General features: G+C 34.9%; 1 protein-coding gene across 5 annotated transcripts in view; it reads right to left on the bottom strand.

Moving 5' to 3' along the window:
- Positions 1 to 6,074: 6,074 nt before the first annotated feature.
- The window catches only part of LOC110991795 (ecdysone-induced protein 74EF), a 133,558-nt gene continuing 113,803 nt past the window's right edge, over positions 6,075 to 25,829 (bottom strand). For all 5 annotated transcript variants that reach the window (XM_022257291.2, XM_022257293.2, XM_022257292.2 and 2 more), the window contains one exon: positions 6,075 to 9,900. In XM_022257291.2, the coding sequence (XP_022112983.1) occupies positions 9,371 to 9,900 (530 nt within the window). In that variant the 3' untranslated portion in view covers positions 6,075 to 9,370. The remainder of the gene's footprint in view (positions 9,901 to 25,829) is intronic.

Raw genomic sequence — 25,829 nt, 5'->3', positions numbered from 1 at the left:
GATCGCTTACCGCGCCGAGAGTGGTTATTTGGCACACGCAGCCCCAGTCTCTCCAACATATCCGCATTATATATCTTACCTCCAAGGACTTTAAAAATATAATGTGATGGTAAGGTCCCTCCTTCATCACAATTTTCATCACAATTTATTGAATCACAAACATTACAAACATTAACATACATGTAAAATTGAGGTAGCCCCAGTAAGTTAAATAATACTTGTGATGGAGCAACCTCGCAACTTCCCTTAAATTATAGATTACAATGTTTGGACCAAAACAACTGAAATATGACTTGACAAACTTAGTTACAAAATATATTATTTTTCTATTTATTTATTTTTGAATTAAAAACTAACTAAATTAAACAAATAATAACGCACGGTCTTTGCGTGCGTGCGTGTGAGTGCGTGCATGTGTGTTTGTGTGTGTGTGTGTGTGTTTGTGTGTTTGTGTGTGCGTGTGTGTGTGTGTGTGTGTGTGTGTGCGTGCGTGCGTGTGTGTGTGTGTGTGTGTGTGTTTATCTGATTCTCGTCAAAATTAATTCTGTTTCTTCATATGTGATAGTTTTCAACCACCCAGTTACGGTATTCTTACAATTATATAATGACATCGGATATATATTTAATTTCTGATTCAGTTTATTATAGATGTAGGCAGCCTGTGTAGTATATTGACGTTGAGCAGAAACTGTGTGCACGCGTGGGGCGTATGCTACAATATCTTTACGTCTCTTCTTTAGTTTACCTGGACTAAATGGAAGTGTTTTGTGCATACGTAGGGTGATATGCAAAATGTATAATTTTCTAACGCTCAATAAGCCACTATTTCTGTAAAGGTCATCGGTAGAGTATCTATATGGTTTGTAGTTCATTACTTTAATAAGGGCCCTTTGAGATCTCTCTAAATCTAAAAACTTAGTTTTAGTTGCTCCTCCCCATACGGGAATGCAGTATATTATAATAGATTGAGCCAGGGCTAGATAAACTTTATTAAGCAATGACGCGGGCATGACGTAGCGTAAGTTTTTAAATATCCAAATAAGTTTTCTAACCCGGGCCATAATTGTTTCGATGTGTAAGTGCCATGATAACCTTTGGTCCACTGTAACTCCAAGATATTTGGTAGAGTTGATACGTTCTATGGTCTGACAGCTACAATTCTGGGCAATCGGATCACCACACCTATGAATCCTAACTCCAAAGTCGTAACCCGGCTGAGATCTTTGATTCGCAGTAAAACATATAAAATTTGTTTTATTAACATTAAGTGAAAGTAAGTTGGTATTAAGCCAGCCAGCTACTTCAGCCAGACCTAGTTCAGCTGCGGATTTCACAGCCATCCAAGTCGCTCCCGTGTACACAATCGCGGTATCATCCGCGTATGAGTAGATCCGTCCGCCATTGCTCCGAATATTACAAAGGTCATTTATATATATCAGGAACAATGTCGGGCCAAGCACGCTTCCCTGCGGGACGCCATATTCCACGGTTTCTTCTTCACTTATCAAATTATTAATTTTAACTTGTTGTTTTCGACCTTGTAGATAACTTCTAAAAAGGGAGAGAGCTGTATCACGAATTCCTATGGCTTCCAGCCTGCGCAGAAGAATGGGAACGGAAACGGTATCAAATGCCTTTTTAAGGTCCAAGAATATTGTTACGCATTTAATACCTCTGTCTACATTATCAATTATGTCATTAGTAAGTGCAGACACGGCATCTTGTGTAGACAGGCCCTTCCTAAATCCGTACTGTGTGTTGGATAAAATTTTGAATTTATTTAAGTAATTGACCAGTCTATTGTTCAGTAACTTTTCTAATATTTTAGAGATACATGGCAGTACGGATATAGGACGGTAGTTATTGACGTCGTTCAGGTCCCCACTCTTATGCACAGGCGTGATCAACGATCTCTTAAATACGGCTGGAAATATTCCTGTTTTGAAGCAGGAATTAGCCAGCTGGCTAATGAGCGGGACAATAAAGTCTCTGGACATTTTCAAAAACTTTGTGGGTATACCATCCCAACCAGGTGCGCTCCCAGAATCGAGACCCATGAGTATAGCATCCACCTCACGAGGACTAGTCTCAAGAAGAACAAACGAAGACACCCGAGAACAAATGTCTGTAGTTGTTGGGTTACCGAAGTTAAGTAAAATGTTCTCAGCTAAAGTTGACCCTATTTTAACAAAGAATTGGTTGATACGGTTTAGTGAGTCAAGCGGATTCGGAGTAATATTCAGTAGACATGTATTTGAGGATTTGGGGGTTTTAAATTGAGTTACTTCATTAATTTTTATCCAAAGCTGTTTAGGATTTTTAACTGAGTTAGCTATTTGAGTTTTATGAAATTGTCGTTTAAGTTTTTTAATTAAGTTTGAACAGAAGTTACGAAAGCGTCTAAATGTTATTTTTAAGATTACGTTAAAAGGATTTTTCTTTAGTTTAAGTTGCATTTTATTGCGAAGTTTAATACAGCGTAGGGCTCCTAGTGATATCCAAGGTTTAAGAATTCGCTTGCTATTAGAGATTGTCTTAGTTTTAGTGTTACAAAGTAATATGGTTTTTATTTCATGGATAAATTTATTAGCCAAGGTCTCCGGATCATTGTAAATATTGAAAAATGACATGTCTGAGTTAAATAAGTCTTTACACGCGTTTTCAAAGTCAATAGAAGTTGAATACCTATGGCAGTTTCTAGTTACAGTTTTTTGTGCTAGGTTTAATACTACCATGGCATGGTCCGTGATAGTTGTAGTCAAGACAGCCACAAAAGCAGAGCTCTTAAGTTTATCGAATTTCAGAAAAACATGGTCGAGGCAGTTCGACTCTCTAGTAGGTAGACAGTGCCCGGGAAGCAGCCCATGTCCTGCCAGCATGTTTAAATAATTTAATCTATTGTGACGCTGTTGTAAGGATTCAGACTCTCTACCTATTAGGTTGATGTTTATATCCCCAGTTATTATAATATTTTTAGGTGTAGTAATAGTATCGAGATAACTATTTAGGGAAGTTATGAAATTATCTGCACAGGCGTGTGATGGGGAACGATATATACCTATAATAACGTATTCGGCGATAATTAGCTGTATAGCCGAGGCGTGCGAGAGTGAAACTTCTGTTACCCGACAGAGATGGTTGTTTTTTATGTATGCTACAACGCCATCATTTTGATTGAGCTGATTTGTAGTATGATATGAAGAGTAATTACGGAGGAGTGGTAAGCGTTTACTATTATTTAGTCTGCACTCTGTAAGGATCATTACATCCACATCATGATTCATTTGCTGTAAATTTACCTGAAGGTCGTCAAAATTACTGTAAATACTTCTAATATTTTGTGTCAAGACAGTGAAATTATTTTGCTCAACGTAGTTACTAAATTCTTCGATGTCAATTATTTTTGAGTTACTAATTTCTGTATTATCTAGTTCCCATAAGGTGTTTAAATGATTATCCATATTCAGTTACGCGTGCAGAATGGCGTAGCTTGCCCTTTACTCTATTGAATAATTGCATGTAAGTACCGTTGCAGGATAACGACGTTTTGAGAGTACATATAGTGCTATTGAGACAGTTAAACTTATTGTGTAAGAGTGTGTATGATTTTGTGTATGTGTGTTTAAGTGTGTATGTATGTCCGTAAAAAAGGGATTTTACACTGAATAATACTTTTAGATACCGTAGATTACAACTTTTTGAACTACTGTTACTTGGTTTATCAAAACAATGTAGGTTAATTATAAATGCTAAAACTTTAAGTATGAATAGACTAATAATTATTTTCTTAATACTAATACATGCACAAAAAATAAGCGATAAGAATAGTAAGAAATAAAAAGAAGTTTCACAGTATAGTCACGTTTCCTGTAGCAAAAGGTGTACCTGGGCTTCGCTGTTAATGAGGATAACCCGAGAATTTTCATCTTTCTTGACGAAGACTCGGCCATGTTTAGTCCAGCAGAATTTGTACTCTTTTGATTTTGTAAGGTCTCGGGCCAGGAAAAATAGTCGGGCTCCTTTTGATGTTAACTGTTCCGATATAAAGACAGGGGTTTCTTCATTTTTGGTAAATCCGAGATGTTTAGCCTGTATCTTTGTTTTATTTTTAATATTGTAGCTCTTGACTTTCAGAAGTAAATCCATTTTAAGAATCGATGAGGCTAGTTCGACAATTATGGGGGTGTTATTTACCCCAGACTTTCTACTCTGGATTCTGTAAATATCTTTTATGTCTTGCTGGCTCATATTAAAATTTACAGATTTTGAGAGACACAATACCATATTAATTAAGTCGTCTCTATTTTCGTTTCCGTTCTTTGGCACATTTTTAATTTCAATACATGTCTTCCGAGTTGTCCTTTGCAGATCCTCTATTTTATCTTCTAGGATATTAATATACTCCCTATCTTTCTTAGTCTGTACCTCTAGTGATTCTATCTTCTTCTGAAACTCTTCTTGTTGAGCAAACAAACGCGTGATTGATGTTTCTATGTTACTGTTAGTTAATTGCATTTCCTTGAGATTGTTATTAATTTCTCTAAGTTCTTGTTGCTGAGTCTTCGTAAATGACGCGAACAATTCTTTCATGTATAATTTAAATTGAGAAAAATCCGAAGGTTCAGCGGGTGAAGTATGCATTTCCTGTTCTCTTTCTACTCTGCACCTTTTATTGACCCTACTATTTCGCATGGAATTAAAATTCGGTGGTGTACTTTCAATACCTGCTTCATTTATGTTACTGTCAGATAACGACTTATTTAACTGTGTTGCGGACATTGTACCAGGGAATAATGCACAGCAAAGTAACCACTAATGCGTATCTTACAACGGGCCAATTAGTCACAAGGTAATTAGCGAAAGGGGTGTCGCTAATTAGGTAATTATCCAGTGGCGCTTGTGAAAGGTGGAGCTTAGCGGTGAGTGGTCGCCTTCAAGGTCACGTATGACCAATAGTTAATAATTAGGTGTGTTACCCGTACTTCTTGTTCGCTGCGCAGGCGCTGGTTTGTTGTCGCCGATCTCAGGTACCAGGGTGGCAGGATCGTTTCTCTGTCTACGTAGTCTTCACACGTTGGGTATCTTCACACGCCGGTTACCTCTTGTGATTTTATGCGCTCCTATTTTCTTCTTTGAATTTAGTGTTACCAAATTTATTATTTAATATTTAAATAAACTTTTACAAGGGGTCCACTACACGTCTACACCTATCGGCGGTCCGGGGGAAGAGGATCATTATCCTTACTGTAACTTTACTGCAACTTGTTATTCTACCATACCCAAATAACAACAAAGTAGGACAACAACCTCATGTAAATGTATTGTAAATACGCTCCATCATTATAGAATTTTTTTTCTTGTGGGGCCCAAATCATAGTGTAGCATTCCAAGTGGTTCCTAATAAGTTTGAAAACCTGCCATATGCCTGGCCAATCCCTAAATTCCTGTATGCTTTTCTACAAATTATTTATGTTTTACACCTAGGTCTTTTATATCTGCTACTCTTGGAATTGGCTGATTCTCAATATAATAATTCTAGAGAATTGGTTTCCGTGCTTTGCGAAAAGAAATAACAGCACATTTTGCAGAATTAAGCTGCTGTCGATTTTTCCTGCACCAATTTACTACCCTGCTGTAACAGTAGACAATCTGCCGTGCTATTAATCGGCCGAGAAAATTTAAGATCATCCGCGAACAGCAAACATTTTGCCTCTATTACTACTCTTGGTAGGTCATATTTTACCATTAAATAAATTCTAATGGTCCTAAATTACTCCCCTGTGTTACAGATGTCGCTCAGGTGTATTTGAATATATGGAAAAGTTACTGATTTATTTGAGAGTGATGGAGACATTCTGACCCTTTCTTCCAGTGAAACGTCACATTTTGTCTTTTTTTAAGGTTTGTAAGGGTACAAAAGTTAGTACCAACATTAATAAATATATTTTCATTTTCGTAGCCTCAAGGATCGATCCTTTTCTTATCTCTCAATCTTTCGGTATGTTGCGTATAAAAAGTTGATTTGAAATTTTAATCTTAATTAAGAAGTAGTAATGTTTAATAAAAGATTGTGATGTATTTTATTGTGGATATTTTATTAACATTATCATCATGCATCAAATTTATGTGCTAAATCATTTACACTTATAACTAACTATACATAGAAAAATAACTTAACTAGGGGGCAGAAATACATTATTTTGTTAAATTATACAACTAAAATTAAAATAAACGGACTTTAACCTAAAAGCAATTTAACACAAAAATCACTATCGCACATAACTCTCAGAATAAATTAAATTAATTTAGATTACTACGCCATCTAGTATCGAATGGCCCGCTCCTTAATTTTGATGCAAGACAAGAATTAAAATGAATACAAATTAGAAAAAACGAGACACAACACTCACGAGTTACGTATTAAATTTTGGACAATTATCAACGAATAACATTTATTTATTGAAACAGTAGACAAAAAGTTACCCATCGGTCATTTCCCCCTCCCCCTTATACTGAATTCACTAACCTTCTGATTGCTTCCACGCTAATTATTTTCACAATTTTCCACCTATCTAACAATGCCATTAGACACTAGCATGAAAATACATCTGATTAAAAATGTTACCTGTCTCTAATACATACACAAAATATTGTGACATTTGTTGCATTTTTAGACACCGCTGCATGAGAAATTGAATTTTTATCAACTTTTTTAATCATTAAGAATTTCATGCTAGTCCTGACTGATTGGGTCATGAGGGTGTGCGTTCATTATAATCTATATACAATCTCCATGTGCATCACTAAACCAGCGGCCATGTTGCACCTCTCAACGCCCTCTGCCGGTTCGACAATAGAAATAATTTAAAGGAAATATGATACTAGGACTAGTCTCCATTAAAATAATTTTAACAATATCTTTTTGAAGTGCCATTAATTTACATTGAAAGTTTTAAGTACATTAATTATTAGAAACTTTGATTCGTTAACAACATCAATTCGACTAAAATTATTTTATACGAGCATAATTTTAAATGTCGCTCTGACATTTTGCCTACTACCGGTAACTCTTCAACACTAGCCGAATTATAAATTCTGAGAGCGCTCCCTGCCATCGCCTGGTCCATTCATTACCTACTATTATATTTATTTATTATATAATTAAAAATTTTACAATAAAATTTGTAACCTATAGAACGAAATTTCCTAAAAAAGGAAAGACAATGTATCACGTTTGAATATGATCAGCGCAGTGGCATTATATTATTTTTAATGTAAATATTTGTAGATTCAAACTTACACTATTTGAATTTAAATAGAATTTGAAAAATGATTAAATAACGACTTTTACAGCGACTGCGCAGATCGGGTCCAAATGGCGTGAGACAAAATAAATAAGTTAACCTATATTATATTTACAAAAGCAAGAAAATAATTTCGATAGTCCTTTCGAGAATTTCGCCTAACTATGTCAAATACGAATAAAATGTCCACTTTTTACGTAAATATTAAATCGTAATCACAAGAAACGGGCACTGGATTTGTTCAAACCATTGAGATCCTTTACAATCAAAAGTACTGTTTACACTGGGTACGGGGCGGACAACAAAATATTAAGTAGAAGCTGTTTTATAGTATGAGTCTGCTTTCTGACGGTTCCACACTTTCACTTAGCACCCATTTTCTTTACGTTTCGTTTCATTAAGGCTTCGCTACCCTTATTTACTGGGGAACGAGCAGTCCTCGGCCTGTCCCATTTCATATATACTTAACTGCTAATAAATTATTGATATATGTTAACTTTAATAATATAGAAAATATCGCATAACAATCGGTAGTTGAGGAAAGGAGGCGAGGACTGCCCGTGTTCCAGCTCGGACGTACGTCACTTAACTTACCTCCCTCTATCCATAGACAAGTAAAACTATACAATATTGTACGTCTGTTACACAGGGCACCGCAATCAGATCCAATCCGGTGAAGGCAGCGTGCTTTTAAGTTACTTTCAGTTTGGGTGACACAATACGCTCATGTTACGACAACCGGATCAGATATGTTTGTGGCACTATAACCTGTCTGTGCATCATTTGATGTATCTCAACGCGTACTAGACTACAGCTTAACCGATCTCTATCTAAAAGTATTATGTTTCAATTACATTGGACCACAAATCGTAATTATTATTATTATTTATTCAGGTAACAAAAATGGGGTCTCGAACTAGCGCTGTGTTGTTTGTAACGGATTACTTGGATATGCGGTGAAATGCGATGTTCATTGATATGTCACAAAATAATTCGAGAGCCCCGTCCAACAGCTTACTAAAATAAATTTAAATAAAACAAATAATCTAGATCGTGTTCTAAAACAGCTTACAAGTAAACATTAATTTGTAATAATTAAGACAAATTAACGCACAAATCACTTAAACTATTCGTTACTAACAGAAAGTTGGCAGTAGGTTTCAGTACTTACATTCGTATAATTCACGTGGAATTTGTATAAACAACTAAATAATATCAATTGAAAAATTCGGTTTTGTCGGCGTCGGACCTTTTGTGGAAATCTGTCGGACAACCTTAAAACCAAAAATAACTGCGGAATGCACTTGATGAGTACTAGAATATAGTTTTTTAATTATCTGTGACATTAGACTTCCGTCTCTGTATTTCGTCAAGCTTTTGACACAGAGGTCGAAGATTTAGGTTACCTACATTTTTAATCAAGGTGCATTCGCAGTTATTAAGGTCGGGCTACAACAAAGGAACAACAGCTAGATATAGATATAGATTTACATAATCGATATAATAATATAGTGTGGTCTTTAGTTTGTAACAAGAACTTGCAATGGCTATAAAGCACCAAAGAAATACATAATTAACTTCTGAAGGAAAATATGTCAATTTCACTATAATATAAACATTTTGTTGCGTAAATATTTATTTAATAAAACTCTTATTTAGACTATATACTTATTGCATATTGTAAACTGTTTCGAATAAATTGTATAATCATATTAATATGTGTTTTGCGTAGTTTTGAGGTAGGAAGTTATGTCGGAGGCGACGATATACGTACAATATACAAACATCAATACAAACTTTAAAAATTCGTTTCAACATTTTACAAAATTCACTTCATACCATAAACATCTAGCAAATTTAAGTGTTCCTTTCTGAAATTCCCCTAAAAATAGATATATAAACGTTTGAGCAATTAATTTCGTCTCTTCAATGTAAATATTCAATACATATTCGATCTGGATAGAGTTAGAAGCGATCGTAATGCATAGAGAAATACATATAATTTACTAAGTGAAAATTTAAGAGCGAAAATAACTTGTAATGTCCGTTAGCAGAGATTCTTGCACTTACGCGAGCGAGCAATCTATCTCGACGATATCTTTGGGCACATCGACGAACTGATACACCAGCCTTTGCCCGTCGACCTTCGCGAGTATCCCGCGCTGGTAGTAGTAACGCAGGGCGCGGCCCATGGTCTCGTAGTTCATATCTGGCTTGTTCTTGTGGAGACCCCACAGCCGAGACACCGCCTTCGAGTCCACGAGTTTAAACACGCCTTTCTCGCGGTTCGTCCACTTGATGTACCGCGGGCAGTACTCCCTGTCCTGGAGGAGTTTCAAAAGGAACTCCCAAAGATAAGTTGTGGATCCCTCGCGGCTCTTGCGTTTGACTCCGGGCGTGGGTGGCCCATCGGGTCGTGGCCTCTTCTTGGGCTTGAGTTTATTGTGATGGTGGTGCCGCTGATAGTCCCCGAAGTCGAAGACGGAATAGGGGAGGTCATCATGAGGGAGGGGGGGCGGCGCTGGTGCGGCAAAGTGGTGCCCCCCTCCCCCGCCTCCATACCCGTAGCCGTAAGGGTCTCGCTCACCCACTGACACTGGAATTAAGGGAAACGATAATTAATAAAAGGTTTTTAATTTATTTATATTTATTATTTCGTATATTGATGTTCATGTACAGGAAAATACAATTTCGAAGCTCTAATAATAATTAGTCAACTTTCACATTGTATAGATTATTATCATAACTAAATATTAAAGATTTCTGGATCATGTAGTTTATTTCAATTTAAAAAGATATGTTTTATCTCCGAGTGGTAAACAGAATGTATCTAGAAAGGAAGTGCAGAGCGATATTGACTACCAATAAAATGTAATTATATAAAGTGGGTTAGTTATGACGCTCATTTGAAAGGAAGTACTTTATTTAATTATTTTGTAATAGCTGCGAAGTTAACTTTTTATAAGATTTGTTTTAATCTCTATGGATGTTTGTGTGGTGGAATATAATAATAGAAACAAATTAAATTTGTATTCCAATTTCAAATTTCCTTTTTTTTAAAGATGAGATTAGAAGAGGCCTAGTTCAAATTTCCAATATTTACTGTCACAGATTAAAAAGTACCTAACTTTTATTTTTAAATGATTAATATTTTAAATTTTATATTTCGGTGAATTTTATTTAATTTATTTAAATTACCTAAACCTATTTTCAGGATGTAATCACCGTATCAATGTTGATTAAAACTAAAATAACAAAACTAATTGATCTAGACTTCACACAGCGAGATGTCTAGCGAATGTTTAATAACAATCTATTGTAACAATACAATGTGTAGCGGAAATAATTTCATTTTGTTTCATTGTTTCGATCAATTCGATACAACTGAAAAATCTTACTCTAAACTAAAAAAAAGTATAATTGACATTATTTATAATTTTTAGAGTCTCCCTCGTTTTTCTTTCTAGAACTTTAAATGAGGTTTATTATAGTTAAGGCAGGCATGACGGCTAAACGTAATATGTAATTTTCGTTGTATAGATGTATCAAAAACATTAGCTTAGCTGAAACTTGGCTATACAATGCGTGTAATTTTGAAAGTGAAACTGTGACATGTATAGAGGAAAACGTGGCTCGGCTCGCCGGCTATTGGGGTCAAGGCGAGCGTTTGACGCAATCTAATACTCGCTATCTAACCGGCTAACGCTTATCACTCTTATTTTTCTACAATTTAACTTTATGATTGTCGGTAGCACCTTAAACACTGATTTTATTTAATAGATAACACGCAAACAGTTGTTGACAAACACTTACGAGCAACAAATAATATATAGTCAATCGAACAAAAACTACAGAGCTACAACATCTTTCCGTCTAACCGTCTTTGATTGCTAGAATGGCCATAAGAGCTGGTACAGACAGGCATGGGATGTACAATACGGGAGCCGTATAGTGTACAGTGAGTATTGGGTGTCCATTTTGGCCAAGACATTACCTGTTTGGTGTTAGCATTGGTTTGTATGGTAATTAATAATTGATACGCGGACAAAGTTTTGTTATTTTTTGGAAATTCTGAGAAGTTTGACAGTACATTCAGAATGAAACAATCGAACAAAATTTATCCGATGGGCGCTCAAATAGTAAGTTGTTTTACAACAGTTGTCTACCAAAAAATTCGGAGAAATATAATAAAACTCGAGCTCACACTTCCGACCTAAAAACATTTTCGTAGATGAAAATAAACGGACTACAGGAATACAAATATAATATCATGTTATAAAGTTATATTTCTGAATCGCGGAATAAAGACGATATAAATTTTCTATTTTCTAAGAAAAACACCCCAGAGATCGTTTATGAGTGAGTAAAAGCCGTTATTTTTGCCACGTGCTGTATTTGTCATATTTCTCCTAAATATAAATTATTTTAATTGTTATTGAAGAGTAGTTATGTAACACAAAGATATAGTATTTTTAGTATCCGCGTCGTAAACACGAGACGTCATACAAGCGTCCACAATCCGCCATATTCTTTCTAATATTATCTAAGTCGCACATTTTTGCGCGACTTATCATCGGTCATTCACCTCATTGACACGTGTGCGCGCTCATCAAATAACAATGGTGTATGCTTAATCTATGACTTTAATTCAAGTATTTGTTATCTATGACTATAGAAATAAAAAAATCTAACAGTGACAGTTCTCTAAATAATCGTAATTTAGTCAAACAGCCTAAAAACAATTGATATACGCTATCAGACGATCGACACGTAATATTTTATGAGTTATTTGGTATTCTAAAAAAACATTGAAAATGGTAACATTCAATTGAAACGAAGATATCTATATATAAGATATATTTTTTGTATTTTCACGATAAGGATAAAGTGTGGATCGTATTTATAATTTTACCTAATAATTGAGCTTTATTCTCAAAACAGAAAAAAATAGTAAATCGGTTTACGGCATGAAATTCAGAAATAACAAAACTAGGTTGCTCAGTAGCTTGCGTGTTAATTGCGAACGAATGAGTGAACTACTTACATAGTCAAGTTTTTCTAGGCGTCAGATGTACTATTTTACCAAAATAGAGCGATAGCCTACATTCCAGGTAACACTGGTCAATTATAGAACATACTGAGTAAGAGTATCTATTATAATAAAACAATATGATCCATTAACTAAATAAACTGTAGATACAAATATCGATTTTGTTGGCTAATGTGACAAAAAATATTTTATATTCTTGATGCTTAAGAGGTTGGTGAATTGTTGACTGTCTAAGCCGGAAAATAATAAATATATATCTAAATGTTATTAGTGTTTATCGGTAGAAAACAAGAAACGCTAACGGAGTGAGGCGTCTCATTGGCGGTTATTTACATTTTAATGAACCGTTTCCATGTACGCCATAAAATCCCTCTCGAGCCTGGGAAGAGTAACAAAAAAGTAAAAAGCGGAATATCAGGCTATATTTAGCCGAACACATCCTACTGGTTCTGCAGTATCAAGGTTGCGCATACGGGGTACTAGACAACCTTAGGGTTGACAGAAACCCATAAACAGGTAACAGGTACTCTTGCAAAACTGAATGCCAATATTTTTTATAGAATCCAATGAATTGATATAATTTTACTATCTGTTGATAAGATAAAAACAGATTACTAATACAACGTCCCGTCACAAGGGAGCTGGCGAGGATTTGAGACAATACTTTCTCGTATTTCGTAACGACAGGATTTAAAGTTTGGACCAATACGACAAAATTTTCTTAATGCACTAAGGTCGTGCGACTGATTCGACACAAGCGAAATTTGTCTATGCTTAAGTTATGTGTATTTGTTTTTTGGCACATGGCTATATAACAGTATTTGCGGACGTCTTCGTGTTTTCATTATCCACATGAGGCATAAAAAAACTGCATTTTTGATGAGTTATTTTCGCACGCAACCATAACGGTGATCGACAGCCCTACGCTTAGCTATCGAGAATGCTTCAAACTGGACTCTAAAACAATGCCTATTGGTTTTATTGCAGGATGCCTTAGCCTACGGGAACCGGTCCGGGGCTGGTAAGAAATAGGTTACCTACAGACCTCTTACAAACACGGCTCAGTAGCGGTTAGGATACATGATATTGGCATTATAGTAATAAATTGTCGTTGACTTGGTAAATTTGTTAAGTCATCATTTTTGCTAATTACTAAATATTTTAAGCCAGGTAAACGATTGAAAATGCTTCGTGCTTAAATAAAATAGAATAAGCTATATTCAATATAAATTTATGCTTCAAAATCATGGTATGGCCGACGTACAATTGTTATAGAACCGGGGCCACACAGACAGGAGATTCAGTACCTACGCTTTTTTTTGAAGGAGCCTAAATCGAACTGGTTCATAAATTCAGTGGGTACGTAGGTAACAAATTTCTAAACATGCGATTTCCGTATCAGTTATATCTTTGTATACATCAAAATTATCTTTTTCGCAAATTGTTATCGCTGTAAAAGTAACTAACTTTAGATAACTAGCGTGGTTCCTCGCAGCAACAGTATGTTGTTCGCAAAATTTTCTATATTTTTGCGTACGCTATCTTGGCGGAAGAGATAAAATTTGCACGGATTACGAAACATGTGATTATTAGAAAATATTGCCAGTGATAAAAAAACTTGATAACACGATACGTAGTCCAGAAATGAAGGCGAAAGTTGCTCCTGTATGGTATTTCAAATTTCGATTTACATTTCAGTATAAGAAAAAAATTTTTAAACAACTTCGTAAGCGTTTAAGCACTTTAAACATATTGTTCTAAAGGAAACGATGTCTGAAGCCATATTAAAATTCAGATAATGTCTGATTCTAGTTTATTGTCATGCAAAAACAATGCATTTTTATGCACTGATATCCTCCCATAGACAAGTCACAATGGTTATATAGAACGTTTTCCTGCGCGACCGGAAAGCGGTGTGCGTGTTTCTAAGAGTGCATACAGTGCCTATGTGTGCAGACGGAGGCAGGCAATGACCAGGAAATGACGCCGCCGGTTGACCTTCACACACACATAGGTACACACACACCACATCCCTCAACTCCCGCGCATCCCGAAGATTTCGCTCCGCGGTTTTATTCCGAGAAGCGAGCGTTTTATTACATTATAATTTGCTTGATACGTTTGAATTATGATACTTTTAATGTTTCTTAAGATATTTTTCGTTATTAATAACAGTGGTAAACATCTGATATTTATTATTCCAACGTTCTACATATTATAATTGTAAATAAAATACGGTTTTCTTTTATATAATACTGTAATAAACAGAACGAGCCATACGAGAGTTAAAATATGAAATTTTGTGTGGAAAACAGATTTAGCCCAAACAAAAGTTTTACTAGAGATATTGATTAGATCTTGTTGATGTAGGCCCGTGGGTCTTGTTAAAAGTTTTCTTTGAGAGGGAGATATTGAAAGTAACCCTTAAGCTGTGCTTTGTGTTAGCAAAATCAGTGTAAGTTTTATGATGTTGACTTTGGGGCCAATTTGTATGTATATACAGTCCGCGTTTCCATTCGAACAAAAAGTTTGAATCCTCCTTGAACCTAGATCCGATTACAAATAATCTATGAATTATTTTTATATTTGGGTTTATAGCTTTCTGTATCTGTTTCATGATCATTTGTCATATTTGATAATCAAAAACCAAATAAAGTAAATAAAACCGTAAAAATAATATTAAAATATACATGTCTATGTTTAAATCATATCAAATGGCTTTTTAACTATTTTAAAAACTGGTGTAAGTTAAAATCTTAAGATAGGATAATAGCACAGTTGAACTGTCATTTACATACAAAGGTCTATCCACATACACCGATCTGACCTACCATGAAGAGCTTGTATCGACAGATGGTTATTGCAATCCGTCGTTTGATTATTCGCACAATTTTATCAATATTTGGATTAATATGTCTATCTCAGATGTTTAAAAATGGATTGAGATATGTTATTGGGTTTGGGCGTAGGCCAACACTGCTGCACATGTCACTATATGATTGATGTGATTTAGTGATTAAAAAAATATTTATATTACATATAAAAAATGTAATTTATTATAATATATTGTACTAGTCTTTTATCCTTCCTTATGGGTTTTTATTTTCCGACTACTTTTTCCTATTATAAGGGAAAACCATACTGTTCTACCTTGTTTCTTTCTTGAGTTTATTATCAGCACCTTATTACTAATTCGTAGTTTTAAAACTGTTTATATTCTTAAAATTCAAGAGAATACATATCGATTTCTTCTCTTATGGTATGGAAATACCATAATATTTATGCATTTACATGAATGCGATTATTGCAAGTATAACGTCATTCTATTGTCAAATGACGTCATCTATAGATCGATCTATTGATTCACCGTGTTTCCTGTTCACTGTTGATTTAATTTATTTAATATATTGTTATTTCTCAAATGCAGATAAACATTAGTTCAACATTAATCCGTCAAATGTATGAAAATATGTTTTAAACACGGTCATTATTTTATATTTTTGTAATATTATTTATCTAATTTTGTATATTGTGGTATGCTTAAAGTGTATGACAGATGACTAATGCATTATTTATTATATTTAAAGAAAAGTTTAATTGAAATTACACACATAGGGCGCCTATTAAACTCTATTTAAAAATATATAACGCTCGATTTTGCATTGGAATAAGTATATAAATACTCGAAGAACTTCACCAAACTTTTGAAACAAAATTAATCTAAACGAGTATGGGAAGTATGTTTGAATGTATATCATTCCCGTTTTAACATTAATCATATCAGAATTACGCCATCCGTCATCTTAGTTGTTGTCAATTTTCAGCTTGAAAAGTCATTCTAAATTCAAAATGTTGAAACGACAGCGCGCGAAATACCAATTTTTCGTGTGTCACATTCGTCACTCATTATCTAAATAGGAAGTCGCTACTTATCTATGTCATTATTATCCAACGCAAATGCACAGAACGTGATAATATGAAACAGTTTTTATCTAATATTGAATTGTATGTACATTCTTGGTTTTCTCATGAACGATATTTTGCTGAATTTTAAACCGTCTTTCTCGTAAATATAGTGTCCGCAAAATTTATTAATAAAGTTTTATAGGTGTTGGAATTAGTTAAGATGTGTCCCATAAAATAAGATAAATTTTTATTTTATTCACTATGACGTCTTCTTTACGGGTGAATATTTATATATCAATCACTAGGTGGCGTTAAAACGTGACTATATTAATTAATGTTTTCGATTGTTATTAAATACATAAATGCAATTTGATAAAAATTAATTGCATAAGAAAAATTGTTTTCACAATATCCCGTAGCAATGAACTTATAAGAGATAACTTTCATTTAAGCGGGAACATGGCATAGGTGTCCACAGAACTGATAACCCCTGATAAAGCTATCGGCCTAAACTTTTATACTAAATGCAAATATAGGGATGTCAGTGAAAAGTTTAAGACTACTTGGTAAAAAATATTGATATGTGGCCGCTACTAACACGGTGTAAAAATGGCGTGTTTCATTAATTTTTTTTCCCCGTGAAAACGCCCTGTGTTTCGCAATAGAAACTTGATTTTAGACATAGACAGTGAACTTCTAAATTTGTAATAGGATGGCGTTATTTTAATGTAAAGAATGTTCTTAATTTAAAAACAAAATTCTAAATTCACAGATTCTAATTCCTTTTTTTTAATTTTTGTTTCCTATGTGTCACGTACCACCAGCCCTATGCAGCACTGGCCGGATGCACTTATCGAAGTGAGGCACGCTTGTTTGCGCTGTATTTAGGCCGCTCGATATTGTGGAAGGTCAGGATCGAGGCCAGGTTCAGGAAGATACAAGTGCCGGCTATTTTTCTACAATTGCGCAACTGATATTGACTCAATAAACAACAGCTTAATTAACATCTACTTTCATCTTAATTAAGAATATATAATTTAAAATGCAATAATATCATACTTTTAAGAGACAACAAATTTTGTAGATCTTACTATGCAAATGATTTCGCCGTGAAACAACCCTATTGAAAATGCTTCAATTATGAAAATGTTGTCCTATCAAATAGTACAAATTACTCATTCATGTTTAAACTAGTAAAAATACAAAAAGAAAAATAAAAAGTGTATTGTATAGTAATATGTGTGTAGTAATAAAAACAAGCGTATAATCGCAATTTTTCCGCTGCGACGTATCTTGTTTGTCGACTTCGGTTATCGAAAACTACTTTTATTGTCGATATGACCTCAACCTGCATATTGGGACGTCGAAGGTGATTTTGCCGAGTTCGTACACCCCGCTTACGTAAACACATGTAACTAGAAAATGTCACCTTTTAACGTACAGTAAATCGCCGAGGTCAGGCACAATACGTCAAGATGAGGTTATCATAAGTAGTTTCGGCTAAAGATTGTTACATAGTTTAAAGTTATTAGAACCCGACTGTGTTTACAACCAATTTTTGGTTTGACATATTGTTATTTCTCTACATTAATATATTCAGAAGATAACAATTTAAAATTTTAACAACTGTTATCATATTTCCTTCAAACTACCTACGAAATGTAGTGAAATATTGTAACAATATATTTAAAAACATGGAAATTCGTATAGACTGAATTGAAAGTGCAAGCGGGGGGATCGAAACGGGTGCGGGGGAGTTGTCTCAGGGTGCGGGAGGGGGGGTTGCAACTGTTTGCGCTGCGCTGTGGTCAATGACACGGCGACATTGCATCAACGCGCGAAGGTCATAGTTCCCCCCCGGCCCGCACTCCCCGCGCGTCCTAAACAACGAATTCCTGCACTTCCTTGCAAATCGCCATCTTGGATCAATCATGACGCTTTCGATTTGTTTCTTTATTAATGCTTAAGTTTTACTTAGAGTTGGTTTTATTAATATTTACTGGATGTAATGTTTAAATATGAGTTGGTGCTTCCTTTTGTGTGACTGATATAAATTATGACATATATAAATAATGAGCGTATTACTTTTTAACCGTTTATATACCTAATTTACCTAATTTAGACAACTATTTGTCGAATATATTCACAAAAATTCAAACCATGTATTTCGTAAGTAGTTTCGTTTCCTGGTGTTCACAGTAAGTACTACTAGGATATTATTTTTGCGGTCACTGTGCGGGAAGTTTCTCACTTAGATAAGATTTCTCTTCCAACAAAAATATAAAACGCAAAGGAAGAGGATTTTATTAGCAGTTTAAATATAGTAAATGGTAGCCAGCCGCTCAGATTGCGTGATGTTGGGCATTTTCGCCTTCCGTTCATCTTTATAGTGATTTCCTGTTGCAGTCCGGGATGCTTTGATTGGACGAATATTCTGGCAACTGACATTGTTCAATAGTATATAGTTTTAAACTATTACGTCATTCTTTTATGTTAACAACGAAAGCAATATTAATAAATACATTTAGATATGAAATTAACCATATGATGTCTTTTATCAATTATAAAAATGATTTAGTTTAAATCTTGATAGTTTTACTGTCATATATAAAAAGTAACTAGACAACTGACATACGGGAGCTGTAACAAGTTAGATATTCTTATAAGAAATAAGAGCTACATGAGAATGAAGAATCGCAATTAGATCGTTTTACGAGTTTCTAAGTTTTATTGCGGTTCAATTTAAATGCAACCGCTTATATTAAGGTACAATGAAAGTAGACTTAAAAAAAATCAATAAATATAAAAATGATGTCTAATGTTACGTTTTGTATGAATTAGGGTGCAAGAAGTCTGGTACACTTTGTTCATAGTATATTTGGAGGGTCAAGGTTCGATTTCCAGCAAGTTGCTCCAATCGGCCCTGACTCCGGAATCAGGCCGGAACGATACTACTAATTATCTACCAATTGATAACTGATTATGTTTCTATTTGTGTTGGTTTTATTCTTTGTTTGCGAGTTTTAGGGGGTTTATATGACATGTCAGAAAAGGACATGTTGTTTAAATAATGCTTGGTTTGGTTATGGTTTTAAAACGCTTTTACTGTTCTCCGTAAATTAATAATTTTATTGATATTTTCTATTTCATAAATGAATCACACTCTTATCTTAAGGAAAATACGTAAGTAATCATAGATAAATTACTTTTTCCTGTATCGAAAGTACTGTACTTGTATTCGTGTAATATTATTGTTATTTTTTATCTTTCTGTTGACGACATTTTAAATTAGTTATAACATTTTTCCTTCTAATTTTAACCGTCCCATTTTCCCACGGCCCAGGGCCAGTGGGATGTCGCTTTTGCAACGCCACTATACGCTGGAATTCTTCGGTTTGGCAGCGGACGGCGCGTAAACATATTGCGAAATATACATTTTAAACTGTTTTGTAGGGCTGTCAAATACATGAAAACATCTCATAAATCAAATGATACTTTAGTAAGTAGCTTTAATCTATTTTAATTTGAGTTAAATGAAAATGATGTAGAGTCGTAATTATACAGAGACAGATAATGTCATAAGAATTTGGCTGTTACCACGTTTTTTTTTAAATTTAGTACTTATTAAAAATAGTTTATTAGCAATGAAATATCAACAAGTTTAATAAATTACACCATGGCACTGACCGGTTTGTTAGGTTGATATTTCCTTAAGTTAAAAAAACAAGCATTATGAACTAGTTTCTGCCCGTGGCTTGCGTTTTTGGCATATTACGATCAATTCAATCTCTAAATTTTATTTTGGAGCAACCAACAAATATATCGCGACTTCAATCAAAACAAAATCAATCTATCAATATTATTTCCGATCGTTATTTCAAAAACCTAAATAGACACATATAACTAATTATATTTGAAAACAATATTTTCTATTGAAATTGTTAAACCGGATGTAATAAAACTGTGCATCCCTGTGCCGAGTGCAGCGGGTCGCGGGGCTGTGCGGACAAGGGGGGCGGAGGGGAATCTATTTATGCAGCGCTATGCGGCCTAACACTGACCTGGTTAGACACAATCACAAGGATAGCCACACTGCAATCCTTTTAATTCCCCTTACGGGATTCAACAAAACGATACATTCGTTCAGTTCATATCCAAGAACAGTCCTTGCTTTTAAAACTTTATTTTCTTTGAATTGCACCTATGAGCTTATAAGATATATTGAATATATTTTTAATATAAACTAGTTGTAGAAAAAGATATTAACAAGTGTGTACGTTCTCCGGAACAGAATATGTTGACCCAATTTCGTTCAACCCACTTACCCGGAAACCTCATACTTCTTTTACGATAGATATAAAATCGGTGGGGGCAGTCGAGGCGGCCTATATACGCGCTCCACTGGTTTCCTGCCTGTTTAAAATTATCCGCTCATTCCCGGCGAAGCGAATATGTCCTTCACGGCTCATAGCTCCCCTACACTCGCAATAACCACACTTCCCTGACTTCAATGCAGTTTCTAAGACGAACTGTTCTCAGCAAAAGCGGTTAGTATCACGTTGTTCTTCTTGAGTATCTAAATGGGCCAAACAAACTTATTTTCGCGTTTATATCATTGTATATAATATATTGTATTAATGCCGCTCGGCTATAAATCACTTCGTTTGAAGACACATGATTTATGATGCTTTCATTTTACTATTCTTTAGTAATATTTACAATTAAGTTAACATTTTTACGGTCGGTGGAAGCATTATGACTGAGATAATGATCTATGTCATGTAATCATTATATCATTATTGTAATGTCTTCATAAAACTCAAGATTTACTAGACGTTTTGGTTGTTATTACTGTATATTTCGGAAGGAAGATGGCGACTGCGGTGAGCGTTCATTGCGAAACAGCGCGGCGCGGGCGCAGAGCCGTGCGAAACGGCGCAAGGTGACGCACTACGTTTATATTGATGGTGGTTGTGATTCAGACGGAATCGTCCGTCCTATGCGGTTTTGCGATAGTGGTGTTACGTCTTCTATGTCACGTACACACTTGTTTATCCTCGTAAGAAAAGCAGGAAACCTTTAGGTCCGCAAGTCCATAGATCCCGAATTCGGCGGTCCTTTCGCTTTCAGCGGCGCGTGCGCAGCGACAAGGTCGCGGGCCGTTCAACTCGGATGCGACGCGAGTTGCGACACCGAAATATGTAATTGTAGAGGAGTCGAGGCGTTTGCCAGCGGTTGCTCGAAGTGGGTCGAGTTGCGCAAGCCCACCGCGCGACAGATGGCGCGACTGTCTTCCTTGTACGGCCAGAGATTAAACAAAGACAATATCGCAACACACGAATGTTAAAAATCGTCCACATAATTACGTGTTTCCTCAAATGTATATAAAGGAACAGTCCTGAAGAAGAACACACCCTTTACAATGAAAAGGAGTTAAAAACGAAATCCAATAAGAAACAAGGAAACGGCTTACGAAGAAGTGATGATGTAAGTTGCGAATGTCAATAATAACGCCTCAGTCCCCCAGCGATCAGCGCGGCGAAAATAGTCGCCAACTATTAATATGAGCGCTAGCTGCACTGCCCTTGAATCGGGACGATCACCTCGCGCACACTCCTGCGCGCCGCACACAGACACATTAGAAACGCACACGCGCTCACATTGCAGAATAGACGCAATGCAACGTTTATTTTAATTTCCATTTCGTTTGCTCATATGAATGCAGCGTACGCGCTGATAACAATACGTTTCGTTTCAGTTTGTTCGTGAAACATTCAGGTCAGAGAAAAACAACGCGTCATCGTTCTAGTATTATTTGTTTCCTTCTATTACGGGTTTTAAAAACTATTATATTTAAGACTACATAATATACGAGATCGTGTATACCTTGTTTAACAATATCAATTACTCGAGCGAAATATTTGATAAATGTATTAAAGTACTAACAGTATTATACATTAAGGTATTACTAAAAATAGTTTTAAGAATTGCCTGTTAAAAAATATTTGATATTTATCATTGAAAAATAACTTATTTTAAAAGTTCAAAAACACATGACGCAATATCAAATCTCTTGGTAACGTTAAATCGTTTGGTAACGAATTGAGCAACCGAGTCAAGGCTTTGATTAAACCCATCTTGATAAAAATCCAAAAGTATTGACTTAAAGCCCAAAAGATGGTCCATGAAATGACTATTTTTAAAACTAAATACAAATAGATATTCCATATCGTATTATGCTGTAATGTTCTATGTAATAATTATACTGTTGTGTACACATACTCGTATTTAATGCGGTAATTTATTGCTCTAAAAATAAAAATAAATGCGCTACACCTTTTTTAGGTCGGGGGCTCAGATTTCTGTTTCTGTTTCATTGTCATTTGTCAGTCTAATAGATTAGTGATCAGCTTCCTGTGCCTGACACACGCCATCAACTTTTGGTTAGACCCAGACAACAACCGGTTTCCTAACGATGTTTTCCTTCACCGTTTGAGCGAATTTTGAGTACGGATATCGACAGAAAGTCCATTGGTGCACAGCCGGGAACCCATCCTACGACCAGGGATGAGAGTCGCACGTTGAAGCCATTACTTTTACAATTTATTATAAGAAAAAGAATGAGTGTATCGATGTATTCACCACACTAATTGTTCGGCAAAATTCCGTCTAATTAAAATAAATGACGTACAGTACGGTTTCCGCCACATGAGCTCGTACAATCATGGCATACAATCAGGTTTCGACTGCCCAATCGCAGTAAGGTCGCTGGTTTCGCCAGCTGACAATGGCGCCGAGGTTTCGCAACCGTTTGCAACACAAAATTTCGTATGTGGTTACCGCAACGATTCACGCGGAGCTTCAGTTGGTCAATGTCTGAACTATCTGATCGCTATTGTTGCTTCTTGATTCTTGCGACTGCCTTGTGTAATGGAACGTGTGATTATAATGTTGTTTATGGAATGTTTTGGCGGTAACATTTGAAAGCCCGCGCTTATCGTGTGTTTTGCCTGCAATTGTCGTCAGATTTTCAATGTCTTTAAATACTACTAAAGAAGTACTAAAAAGGAAAATACAAAACATTTAGATATGTTTAATAAAAAATAATATTAAAAAAATATCTCCAATTTTTTAATATTACCACCATTACAAGCAAAAGCTATGTTTAATCACATGTTCAAGGAAGTTTAACAAAATATTCGTCTATCAACCTGTTTATGTAGATATTATAAATTATTATTCGCTCCTACGTTCGGTTTATGTTGACGATCTGCTTGTCGCATTTTATGGCAATTTTTGCGGTCAATGTAACTTTTATAGCTATTTTATTCTAAAACTTCCTTCAACTGATAGCACCAGCGAAACTAGTTTTGGGAAGAACATTACGAGTTTTATTTGCAATTTCTTGTTAAGTAAACGTTTTGATGTTAAGATAATTAAAAATAATTACGTAATACAGTAAGGAAATGCTGCCAGCGTTAAAGGTACACTGGCACAGGAATCGAAAGTTTTAATTTTCAATTTATTATTTTAATTATTTCTACGTAAGTATTCCTATAATAATATTGAAAATACTTTTATTTATGTGTCGGAAATAAACATTACGTCAACCATCATCCAATAAGGTATACTGGATGTGTCCATAGCAAAATGAATAAGTTATCGAATTAATTGAAGTAGGCTTAACGAGAAAATTGTTTATTATCTTTTATATATGCGTTTAAAGTTCCATCACTATATAGTTTCAACAAAAGGCTGACTAGCACTAGTACAAAAGATAAAAAAAAAAATAAACTGTATTCGAGATATAACATAATCAAGATTACATTAAGTCCATGTTATTATTTTTAACAGTAGAGTGAAGGCCTCCTCCAAAATTGTCCATTAGTCTCTCACCAACCAATCCCCTAGTAATAGACAACGTAAAAACCCACAGATAATAGACAGGAAAACGCACTAGCAAACATTGTAAATAGTCCCAGGGATCAACAAAGAACTCACTGATGGTATTTTAAATGCTACAATCGAAAGTGGTCACTTCGCATGCGTCGGCGACTCAGTACGCGATGCGCGTACGTTTTTTGCATCTTTATATTAGGAGCACTGACCTTGTGCAATGTCAAATAGTTGAGGACAGGCGCGCCAAGACGCGATAAACGACGGTGCATCGTTTTACCAACTGGTTCCGTAGGGAGGAAACAGTGTCGATGTTTTTAATTAGGAGAATTTTTATGGCCATTTCTAATAGTAGTGTAGACAAATACTCGCGAAAGAGTGTTGCAGATGGAAAACTAGTATTCATCCTTATTTTGCATTCTCGGTTTTCAACAAATGTATTGCTCACAACAATTTAGTCCTTTTCTAAATTTATTTTTTTTTATAATAAAAAATTGATTTATATCATCACACCTTTCTTCACAAGGGCCTACCCAGAGACCACGAATCACCTCATGCAACGATCCTGACATACCTCTCATATGCATGTTCTTCGGTTATAGGATACTTTCTGGATTTAGTCCGCGTATGTACAATGAGGCTTTCTGAGATCACCTTTTGATTTTTGATCACTTTTTTTTGTTACTAACGATAAAATTGCAATAATTATTTATTTACATAATCGAAACCGATTTTTCAAGATTATATTTATCGATAACATTTGAAAATATCGACAACACACAACATAAAAATTCCGTGACTGTTTTTCGTTTTGCGTCGTCCACAGGGACGTCCGGACGATTGTTTATAAAATTTCCTTAATACAGCTATATTTTTTATAATGAGATGGGTAATGCTATTTTTGTAATGTTTAAATAGTAATAGGTATTTTTTAAGTTCTATTGTTTATATAAATAGCTCATTTATATAATGGAGGATATTATTTCTGAATTACACTAACTTAGCCATTTTTTTATAGAACAGGGGGCAAACGGGCAGGAGACTCACCTGATGATAAGTGATACCGCCGCCGATTTATTTCCCAAGCTTTTGTCAAAAAAAACCGCCCGATTTTGGTGTTTCGTTTGACCATCCTAGGCAAGTTTAAATCGTATTATCAGGTTGTTTCTAATAAGAACAGCAGAACATATTCTGCTTATTCGAAAGCCAATTCCGCCGAAGCGATTAGGTAATTGTATTTTAAATAAGGTATATATCATAGTTCGCTTACAAGCTTTTAAAAACATCTTTATTCTTACATCATATACATAATATCAATTTTTTTTATAGTTTGTAAGATATTTCATTATAATTATATATATCTATTAAATGTAACACATTTAATTATATTAATATACAATTACAAACTAAAAATATATCTAATAACTAACCTTAAAATTTAATTATTAAAAAATATTATTAAAAGCTTTTAAATATATTTAAAATGTCGAGTACCAAATGATGTTTTCAATTTGACATAAAGAATTACCATTTAATGTAAAACATGGGTTGGCGATAGCGTAATTTGTGAGTTTTATTGAATCGTCGTGGCCAACTGGATGTCAGCCAGGCAACGCCGGAAGGATGTGACAGATTTCCAAAAAATACTATCTGATACTTCGGGGAACCATTTG

The sequence above is a fragment of the Pieris rapae genome, chromosome 2 (genome assembly GCF_905147795.1).
Source record: "Pieris rapae chromosome 2, ilPieRapa1.1, whole genome shotgun sequence".
Classification (NCBI taxonomy): Eukaryota; Metazoa; Arthropoda; class Insecta; order Lepidoptera; family Pieridae; genus Pieris; species Pieris rapae.
The sequence above is the reverse complement of the archived record's forward strand: the minus strand, read 5'-3'. Positions and strand labels throughout refer to the sequence as shown.